The sequence below is a fragment of the Oncorhynchus tshawytscha genome, linkage group LG22 (genome assembly GCF_018296145.1).
Source record: "Oncorhynchus tshawytscha isolate Ot180627B linkage group LG22, Otsh_v2.0, whole genome shotgun sequence".
Classification (NCBI taxonomy): domain Eukaryota; kingdom Metazoa; phylum Chordata; class Actinopteri; order Salmoniformes; family Salmonidae; genus Oncorhynchus; species Oncorhynchus tshawytscha.
Genome location: NC_056450.1, coordinates 2524351 through 2535724, shown reverse-complemented (window position 1 = coordinate 2535724; position 11374 = coordinate 2524351). Strand labels below are relative to the sequence as shown.

General features: G+C 42.4%; 1 protein-coding gene across 1 annotated transcript; it reads right to left on the bottom strand.

Annotated features, from left to right (window-relative positions):
* Nucleotides 1-254: 254 nt before the first annotated feature.
* On the bottom strand, nt 255-2020 carry LOC112221382 (tumor necrosis factor receptor superfamily member 6B). Its single transcript, XM_024383534.2, has 4 exons — nt 1865-2020; nt 1252-1657; nt 913-1095; nt 255-604 (listed from the first exon to the last, which is right to left on the bottom strand). Exons 1-4 carry the CDS (start codon nt 1871-1873, stop codon nt 333-335), a joined length of 870 nt encoding a protein of 289 aa, XP_024239302.2. The 5' UTR covers nt 1874-2020; the 3' UTR covers nt 255-332.
* Nucleotides 2021-11374: the final 9354 nt, after the last annotated feature.

Below are 11374 nucleotides of genomic sequence, written 5' to 3'. Positions count from 1 at the left end.
AGAGCTCAATGCACTTGACACACATGATGTTTTGAGTGTTTATTTGTTTTAAAGGACAGGTTCACAATATTATGGACAGTTTCACAATAGGTTGTTTTTAATCTTTGACATATTTCTGAAAAAGACAGACCTCACATCAGCAGGAACTGAAAAAATATACCTGTAATATATATATATATATATATATATATATATATATATATATATATATATATATATATATATATATATATATATATATACACACATATATATATATATATATAAATACAATATATATATACACACACATATAGGCTTAAATAAAAAATACATTTTACAATATATTAGTTCTATAAAGTCATATGAGGAAACCATTTGTTGACTTTACGTCTTAAATTGAGCAGCCCGTCTGTGTCCAGGATATCATGCATTCGATTTGCAAAAGGTTTGTTGTTGCTAGGTTTGTTCTTAATAGTTGTGAGAAGGTCTAGGACAGTTGACTTTTCTGTGAAGTTTTTCCCTGCACTCCTCCTGAGCACAGTCATCAGTCTTTTGTGCTTTCTTGATGTGAGGATCTGCAGTCCCAGGAATTCCATCAACTCTCCATCACAGATAGCTTCATCTGAGTGATTGAGAGAGAGTGACAGAGAGAGTGTGAGTGAAGGAGTGAGAGAGAGAAAAGAGAGCAACCAAAACCATATTAATTGACTGTATTCCAATAAATGAGACCACCATTTGTGATAAACAAAAAGGCCTTTCAGTCAGTTTTAGTAAGTAAGAAGGTGACAACAACATACAATTATTAAACTAGTCATTCAATACATGTTTTTTAATGTGTATCCAAAAGACTAAACAACTGCATGGACAGAATCTTCAAACGTTCAACATTTATTGTGGATTATACTGTTCAAATTAACATCAATCTCTCACCTTCCTGTGTCATCGAACCACTCTTACAGGCTGAGCAGTAAACATCATGCCTGTCGTCGCCAGGTATAGTGGTGCGATCTGGAGTACACACAGTGAACTTCTGACATGATTTCCTGCTGGAGGAATCTGCAGAGAAGAAGCCCCCTCGGCAAGGTTCACATGTCACATCAGTGTATGCTGTTCCTGGAAAATAAGAATGTTGATTGTATAGCCTACATGGTGTATTTCACCCACAAACCATAATAAAGGAAAACCATGGTGGTGTGCAGAGCCAACTGGAAACATAGGGGTGGAAAATGAATCTTTATTATGAAAGCCTAACATTATATTATCACTTACCATTAGAGAGCACCCCTTCGCCGGGCAGACACCTGCTGTGCCTTGAACATGATCCATGTCTCATGTAAAACCCGTCCTTGCACTCGCACTTTCGGTTGTGAAATTGGGTGCACTGCACGCTGACAAACTGATCATCCGTGCAAAAAATATTGCAGTATTGACACCGCTCGATGTAGTTCCAGATTTCTGTGTAGTGGGACTTTGGGCAAGGTTCGCATTCTGTCTTGCTGTCCTTCGTGCAACGCATCCGTAAGTGTGTTCCGGGAGGACATTTGTCGCATGTAAAGGAAACTCCTGTCACGTCATCTCTCCAGATGTAGGTCGGTGTAAGTGCGCCTGGCTCGGGCTCTGGCTCGTTGCCGCCACAGAGCGTGAATACCAGGAGCGGCAGAAAAAAATCGATCAGCTATTGGAAGAAAGAGCCGTGTTATAATTTAGAATCAATCATAACTTTTATGTAGGCTAGGTTACGTCTCATAGTATGGCTGTCCAATGCCATCAAATTACTATTTCATATGAGGCTATTCAGCTTCAAGAGTTATTGGCTACGGTATAATATACATTCCTACAGGCAATGAAGAGGCCGGTACATTTGAGTAGAGAAATAACTCACCAGATACATTTCCCTCTCTAGTCAGCTAACAACTGGTTTGTTCACCGTCTTTCGAGTGGATAAATAGGGATGATGACTCATTTCTCATGCTCAGTTCTCAAAAACATCCTGCCTTTTCGATAGTCTGGAACACATCACATGGTGTTGTCATTGCTTTGCAACGAAATCATGTGGGTTGATTCAACTCAAGAGAGCGACATAGGTCATGTTTGCATACAAACAATTGTCATCTTTCTTCCTAATCCACATGCACCCTATTCTCCACAAATATAAAACTGGTGTTGACATGGTTTAGATGGAGTGATGAAGGGAAGTGAACAAGTGCATACTTTGGGAGGATGGAAAGATTATTGGGAGGTGTATTTTTACAGTTCAATACTATGTAATATAAGCAAAAAAGGATTGGTGTGCCATAGCCAAAGAAGAGTTACAGTTGGCCTATATGAAAATAAACATTTTTGCCACAAGGGCCTGCCATCATTCACTTTGAACTGGACTGTGTTTACAGGCAGTAGGGCCTGTCGTCATTCACTTTGAACTGGACTGTGTTTACAGGCAGTAGGGCCTGTCGTCATTCACTTTGAACTGGACTGTGTGTTTACAGGCAGTAGGGCCTGCCGTCATTCACTTTGAACTGGACTGTGTGTTTACAGGCAGTAGGGCCTGCCGTCATTCACTATGAACTGGACTGTGTGTTTACAGGCAGTAGGGCCTGTCATCATTCACTATGAACTGGACTGTGTGCTTACAGGCAGTAGGGCCTGTCATCATTCACTATGAACTGGACTGTGTGCTTACAGGCAGTAGGGCCTGTCATCATTCACTATGAACTGGACTGTGTGCTTACAGGCAGTAGGGCCTGTCATCATTCACTATGAACTGGACTGTGTGTTTACAGGCAATTGAGGGTGTTCAAATGGTGACAACCTCTTCCTGTGGAATCCCTGAACTACACTCACACTCCAGAACTCCAGGGTCTTGTCCATCATAAGGTAAAAGAGGAAGAACACCGGCAAACCATGAGGGACCACACAGCCCAGATGCACAGCAGAAAGAAAAGGTAAAGAATACGAATTAGGGTAATTTAGAAAAATATGTTGTGTAGTCCATATTGAAATGAAACAGACTGGCCGATCTGAGGAGCATCAGAGCCATTCAGTCTCTTGAATTCCAGGTAAGAGCCAGAGAATTCAGGGGCTAATACATGGGTTGTTTTGAAATGTGGTGGCATTTGGGCATGTCATTTTGGATTAAAAAAAGCATTTTTGAAAAAATGATTCTAGGCTTTTTTGGGTATATCTTCCCATACTAAATCAACTAATATGACAGCTTAATTACTTTCAATAATTGTTTTACCATTATAAAAACATTGTGCCAACAGTAGGAGTAGTAACACCAATTAAACATTTTAGGTTATTGAGGATTTTCTTAAATGAAGGCGGCAGATGCTCAAATCTAAGGTCATTAAACCCTTTAAAAATGATTAATAATTTTACTCACAATGTAATTTCCCTTCATTGAGTAACAACAATGACACATTGAATTTAAACACACCAAATTATCAATAGCATCCTCAAATTTATGACATACTAAAAGGGTGGGATTAGCTAATAATTGTCTTTAATTTAGACCCCTACCCCGATAACAATTTGACACTGGAAGGAATGCTCGAGGTCGTTGTGTACTGTATCTGTGCAATGACTGATTTTCAAGGTGTTAACACCAATGACATAACACTTAGGGACACACATGGTAGTAGAAGAAACAATTTGGTATTTTAATAGCAATCTTTGTTTTTATTTATTTATTTATTTTTATTTCACCTTTATTTATCCAGGTAGGCTAGTTGAGAACAAGTGTCATGACTTCTGCCGAAGTCGGTCCCTCTCCTTGTCCGGGCGGCGTTCGCCATCGCCGGTCTTCTAGCCATCGCCGATCCACCATTCATTTTCCATTTGTTTTGTCTTGTCTTCCCACACACCTGGTTTAAATTCTATAATTACATGTTGTGTATTTAACCCTCTGTTTCCCCCATGTCCGTGTCCGAAATGGTTTATTGTAAGTTCTTGTGCACGTTATGTCTGGTGTGCTACGGGGTTTTGTCCCATTGTATATATTGTTTTTGTTCATGGGGATATTATTTTTAAACTGCGTCGTTGTAACAGTCTTTGCTCTCCTGCGCCTGACTTCTCTGCCGCCAGTACGCACTCATTACAACAAGTTCTCATTTGCAACTGCGACCTGGCCAAGACAAAGCAAAGCAGTTCGACACATAAAGCAACACAGAGTTACACATGGAATAAACAAACATACAATCAATAATACAGTAGAAAAAGTCTATATATAGCATGTGCAAATGAGGTAGGATAAGGGAGGTAAAGGCAATAAATAGGCCATGGTGGCGAAGTAATTACAGTACACACAGTGAGTGAAGATGAAATGTCAATCAAAGAGTCAAACGCTGATGAACCGTTTATTGATTCAGTGACTCAGAAAAGTCAAATATCAGAGACAGAGCAAGCCTTTGTTGACATTGCGATAGGAACACAAGGCACAAAGCTAAAGTTCAAACTAGACACTGGTGCACTAGTAAACATTATTTCTCTGAATAAATACTGCAGCTTGTAGTACTGCATTTTATTATTTTGTACAAAGTGTGCAAAACAAGACAATTGGCAGCAGAGAACTGGAAGGAGAGGCGGCCAAAGGAAGAATTGGATTTGGGGGTGACGAGTGAGATATACCTGCTGGAGCGCGTGCTATGGGTGGGTGCTGCTATGGTGACCAGTGAGATGAGATAAGGGGGGCTTTACCTAGCAGAGACTTGTAGATGACCTGGAGCCAGTGGGTTTGGCGACGAGTATGAAGCGAGGGCCAGCCAACGAGAGCGTACAGGTCGCAGTGGTGGGTAGTATATGGGGCTTTGGTGACAAAACGGATGACACTGTGATAGACTGTATCCAATTTGTTGAGTAGAGTGTTGGAGGCTATTTTGTAAATGACATCACTGAAGTTGAGGATCGGTAGGATGGTCAGTTTTACGAGGGTATGTTTGGCAGCATGAGTGAAGGATGCTTTGTTGCAAAATAGGAAGCCAATTCTAGATTTAATTTTGGATTGCAGATGTTTAATGTGAGTCTGGAAGGAGAGTTTCAGTCTAACCAGACACCTAGAATATGTGGACAACTACAAATACCTAAGTCAGAACCGTCCAGAGTAGTGATGCTGGACAGCGGGCGGGTGCGGGCAGCGATCAGTTGAAGAGCATGCATTTAGTTTTACTTGCATTTAAGAGCAGTTGGAGGCCATGAAAGGAGAGTTGTATGGCATTGAAGCTCGTCTGGAGGTTAGTTAACACAGTGTCCAAAGCAGGGCCAGAGGTATAGAGAATGGTGTCGTCTGCGTAGAGGTGGATCAAAGAATCACCAGCAAACAAGAGCGACATCAGTGATGTACACAGAGAAGAGAGTCGGCCCGGGATTTGAACCCTGTGGCACCCCCATAGAGACTTCCAGAGGTCCGGACAACAATCCCTCCGATTTGACACACTGAACTCTATCAGAGAAGTAGTTGGTGAACCAAGCGAGGCAGTCATTTGAGAAACCAAGGCTGTTGAGTCTGCCAATAAGGATGTGGTGATTGACAGAGTCGAAAGCCTTGGCCAGGGCAGCTGCACAGTAATGTCTCTTGTCGATGGCGGTTATGATATCGTTTAGGACCTTGAGCGTGGCTGAGGTGCACCCGTGACCAGCTCTGAAACCAGATTGCATTGCAGAGAAGGTACGGTGGGATTAGAAATGGTCGGTAATCTGTTTGTTAACTTGGCTTTCGAAAACCTTAGAAAGGCAGGGTAGGATAGCTATAGGTCTGTAGCAGTTTGGGTCTCGAGTGTCTCCCCCTTTGAAGAGGGGGATGACCGCGGCAGCTTTCCAATCTATGGGAATCAAATCAAATCAAATATATTTATATAGCCCTTCGTACATCAGCTGATATCTCAAAGTGCTGTACAGAAACCCAGCCTAAAACCCCAAACAGCAAGCAATGCAGGTGTTGAAGCACGTTGGCTAGGAAAAACTCCCTAGAAACGCCAAAACCTTGAAAGAAACCTAGAGAGGAACCAGGCTATGAGGGGTGGCCAGTCCTATTCTGGCTGTGCCGGGTGGAGATTATAACAGAACATGGCCAAGATGTTCAAATGTTCATAAATGACCAGCATGGTCAAATAATAGATCTGGGACAGGTAGCACGTCCGGTGAACAGGTCAGGATTCCATAGCCGCAGGCAGAACAGTTGAAACTGGAGCAGCAGCATGGCCAGGTGGACTGGGGACAGCAAGGAGTCATCATGCCAGGTAGTCCTGAGGCATGGTCCAAGGAATCAGGTCCTCAGAGAGAGAGAAAGAAAGAGAGAATTAGAGAGAGCATGCTTAAATTCACACAGGACACCGGAAAAGACAGGAGAAGTACTCCAGATATAACAAACTGACCCTAGCCCCCCGACACAAACTACTGCAGCATAAATACTGGAGGTTGAGACAGGAGGGGTCAGGAGACACTGTGGCCCCATCCGATGATACCCCCGGACAGGGCCAAACAGGAAGGATATAACCCCACCCACTTTGCCAAAGCACAGCCCCCACACCACTAGAGGGATATCTTCAACCACCAACTTACCATCCTGAGACAAGGCCGAGTATAGCCCACAAAGATCTCGGCCACGGCACAACCCAAGGGGGTTGTGAGGCAATACGAAAGAGAGATTGAACAGGCTAGTGATAGGGGTTGCAACAATTTTGGCAGATACTTTTAGAAAGAGGAGGGTCCAGCTTGTCTAGCCCAGCTGATTTGTAGGGGACCAGATTTTGCAGCTCTTTCAGAACATCAGCTATCTGGATTTGGGTGAAGTAGAAATGGAGGAGGCTTGGGCGAGTTGCTGTGGGGAGTGGAGGGCTGTTTACCGGGGTAGAAGTAGCCAGGTGGAAAGCATGGCCAACCGTAGAAAAATGCTTCTTGAAATTCTCAATTATAGTGGATTTATCGGTGGTGACAGTGTTTCCTAGCCTCAGTGCAGTGGGCAGCTGGGAGGAGGTGCTCTTATTCTCCATGGACTTTACAGTGTCCCAGAACGGTTTTGCTTGAAAAAGCTAGCCTTAACTTTCCTAACTGCCTGTATATATTTGTTCCTAACTTCCCTGAAAAGTTGCATATCACGGGGGCTGTTCGATGCTAATGCAGAACGCCACAGGATGTTTTTATTGACATATACAATATATTAAATACTTTTGTTCACTTTTGAGCATTCAAAATAATATATAGATACCTCTAAATCCCCAAAACATGTCACCACAACTCTACAAATCGCTACTGGGACAATCCAATTTGCTTACCCTAAGTACTTTAAAACAATGCATAAAGATTAGTGATGCACCGATATGACATTTTTGGCGCATACCGATATCCAATAATTTCCTTAGCAAAAAAACCCAGATACCGATACCCAATATTACAAATTTTAGCGGCCATTTAAGCATTCTAGTACAGTTACATAGTTAACACGCACACGGACGCAGCGGTCTAAGGCATGGCATCTCAGTGCAAGAAGCGTCACTACAGTCCCTGGTTCGAATCCAGGCTGTATCACATACGGCCGTGATTGCGAGTTCCATAGGGCGGGTAGGCCGTCATTGTAAATAAGAATTTGTTCTTAACTGACTTGCCTAGTTAAATAAAGGTTACACACATACAATAAAAGTTATTTGTTGGCATTTACGTATGTCCCCATTACCAGTAAAACATCAAAACCTATTTCTTTCACTTACTTGCTGTGCTGTTTCGTTGTTCATTTGTTCAGTCGTTTCATTCTCAACCAGGATTTCATCGTACATGACAGTGAAGTTTCAGCTGTCTGTCTGTCCATGGCCTCTCTTCCTCTGTGCGCACGGTCACTGTGTCCGTTTCCATCTTGTCCATCTTGTTTACATTTCATGTAAACCCTGTTTCTTATCTGCATCGAAGTAGCGGTCCTTGTACCTAGCATCGAGCATGGTGGCGACACAGTAAAGAGAGAATGCCACCGAATCGCTTGTTCACAGCCTGTGTCGGCAGTTTTGTTGAGCAGGCATTTCAATGCCGTGACAGAGGGTATCATGTCTGCTTTATTTCTCCAGTCAGTTGTTCGAATGGAGCTAGCTAGTGTGTTCATGTTTCCAAGTTTCAAACGTGTTCACACATGCCATTGAAATGGTTGAGTTGAAAGTCCGTGTTGCCCACCAACAGCCCCAAAACATCACTGCTCTAGAGGAGATCTGCATGGAGGAATGTGCCAAAATACCAGCAACAGTGTGTGAAAACCTTGTGAAGACTTACAGAAAATGTTTGACCTCTGCCATTGCCAACAAAGGGTATATAACAAAGTATTGAGATAAACTTTTGTTATTGACCAAATACTTATTTTCCACCATAATTTGCAAATAAATTCATTAAAAATCCTACAATGTGATTTTCTGGATTTTTTTCCTCATTTTGTCTGTCATAGTTGAAGTGTACCTATGATGAAAATTACAGGCCTCTCTCATCTTTTTAAGTGGGAGAACTTGCACAATTGGTGGCTGACTAAATCCTTTTTTGCCCCACTGTATCATGCATCTCTGATAAAGTTAAAAGGCATCAAGTTTGAAGTTTTATTTGTGGATTGTACAGGATATACACTGTCCAACTAAATGCTTATTCGCAGGTTCCTTTTCGACAGCAATAAGAAATAATAAAAGATAAGAATATGAACATAAAGTAAGTATCATACAGGAAGGCACAATTTATAGTCCATTATAAACTGGGTATTTTGAGCCCTGAATGCTGCTTGGCTGAAAGCCGTGGTATATCAGACGGGTATGACAAAACATTTCTTGTTACTGCTCTAATTACTTTGGTAAACCAGTTTATAATAGCATTAAGGCACCTTGGGGGTTTGTGATATATGGCCAATATACCACGGCTAAGGGTTGTATCCAGGCACTCCGCTTTGCGTCGTGATAAGGACAGCCCTTAGCCGTGGTATATTGGCCATATACCACACCTCATCATGCTTTATTACTTAAATATAAGTCATACAGGACAGGACTTGCAGTATACAGGACTAGCATTGCTTTATTATTGATAAACTAACTATGTAATTGTAAAGTATTGTTTCATGGTTGCAAAGGCTCAAATAGGGAATTTAATCTACAATTATATCATTATAACATCAGATTGTCATTAGTCATAGAACCACAGTCAAGACAAAATTCTGAGGCTACTATTTCTGTTCGACAGCAAGACCCAGCCACTTGTCTGTCTATTTGAGAGGGATAATGGGATAGGTTTTTGTGAGTGCAAAATTGATTGTGTTAAATCAAACGATGTACTGTGTCTAACTGTGATTGTGAGAATGCTACCACAGGGAACGCTACCAAAGGCATTATGAAGCAAAGCTAAATATGTTAACACAACCATCCAACATTTTGGTTTCCCAATATAGTCGTAATGTTTTCTTTGACCTGATGAAGACCCGAGTGGTCAAAAGAAATGTTAAATAAATAAATGACATGGGAGTGTACAATGCAGGGAGAGCAGTGTGTTGTACAGTACTACTACGGCAGGTTTTGACCTGTTAGTGTGTATCATAAACAAATAGCTAGGCACCCACTACTCCATAGTCTTTGTTTTGCAATCTATTCAAATCGGACCCATTGGCACATAGTTTCCCCACACCCACTTCAAAACAAGCCTGGGCCCATACTCAAAGACTTTCAGTGTGACAGAGAGCGTAGACAGAGTGGTGGAGGTGCCCACCTGCAGTAGAACGCTGAGCGGCGTTGCATGTTGTCTGGACCCCGGTCGATGATGCTGACAAAGATCTAATCATGCTGAATCACATAGGGATTCTCCAGGCACACTTGAAATGGACTATGGGGGCAAGAGTTCAGGAGAGTTCCGGCTGCTATCTGAATAGACAATCGGACAATTTATTTATTTTTATTATTATTATGTTTTCTTCTTGGGCCTCTATAACTATATCTATTGTTTTTATTTTTGTTGTTGTTGTGTGATTTGGATTAATCCCCTCTACCACACGGAACCCCACTAATCTACTGACGGAACGCAAGAGGTGGCTAACAACAGACCTCCATCCTATGCTAGCTTGCTACCGATGGCCTGGCTAGCTGTCTAAATCGCCGTGACCCCCAACCAACCTCTCCACTCACTGGACCCTTCTGATCACTCGACTAAGCAGCCTCTCCTTAATGTCAATATGTCTTGTCCATTGCTGTTCTGGTTAGTGTTTATTGGCTTATTTCACTGTAGAGCCTCTAGTCCTGCTCACTATACCTTATCCAACCTATTAGTTCCACCACCCACACATGCAATGACATCTCCTGGTTTCAATTATGTTTCTAGAGACAATATCTCTCTCTTCATCACTCAATACCTAGGTTTACCTCCACTGTATTCACATACTACCATACCTTTGTCTGTACATTATACCTTGATGCTATTTTACCGCCCCCAGAAACCTCCTTTTACTCTATGTTCCAGACGTTCTAGACGACCAATTCTCATAGCTTTTGGCCATACCCTTATTCTACTCCTCCTATGTTCCTCTGGCGATGTAGAGGTGAATCCAGGCCCTGCAGTGCCTAGCTCCACTCCTATTCCCCAGGCGCTCTCTTTTGACGACTTCTGTAACCGTAATAGCCTTGGTTTCATGCATGTTAACATTAGAAGCCTCCTCCCTAAGTTTGTTCTATTCACTGCTTTAGCACACTCTGCCAACCCGGATGTTCTAGCTGTGTCTGAATCCTGGCTTAGGAAGACCACCAAAAATTCAGAAATTTTAATTCCAAACTACAACATTTTCAGACAAGATAGAACTGCCAAAGAGGGCGGTGTTGCAATCTACTGCAAAGATAGCCTGCAGAGTTCTGTCCTACTATCCAGGTCTGTACCCAAACAATTTGAACTTCTACTTTTAAAAATCCACCTCTCTAAAAACAAGTCTCTCACCGTTGCCGCCTGCTATAGACCACCCTCTGCCCCCAGCTGTGCTCTGGACACCATATGTGAACTGATTGCCCCCCATCTATCTTCAGAGTTCGTGCTGCTAGGCGACCTAAACTGGAACATGCTTAACACCCCAGCCATCCTACAATCTAAACTTGATGCCCTCAATCTCACACAAATTATCAATGAACCTACCAGGTACCTCCCAAAGCCTTAAACACGGGCACCCTCATTGATATCATCCTAACCAACTTCCCCTCTAAATACACCTCTGCTGTCTTCAACCAAGATCTCAGCGATCACTGCCTCATTGCCTGCATCTGTAATGGGTCAGCGGTCAAACGACCTCCACTCATCACTGTAAAACGCTCCCTGAAACACTTCTGCGAGCAGGCCTTTCTAATCGACCTGGCCGGGGTATCCTGGAAGGATATTGATCTCATCCCGTCAGTAGAGGATGCCTGGATATTTTTTA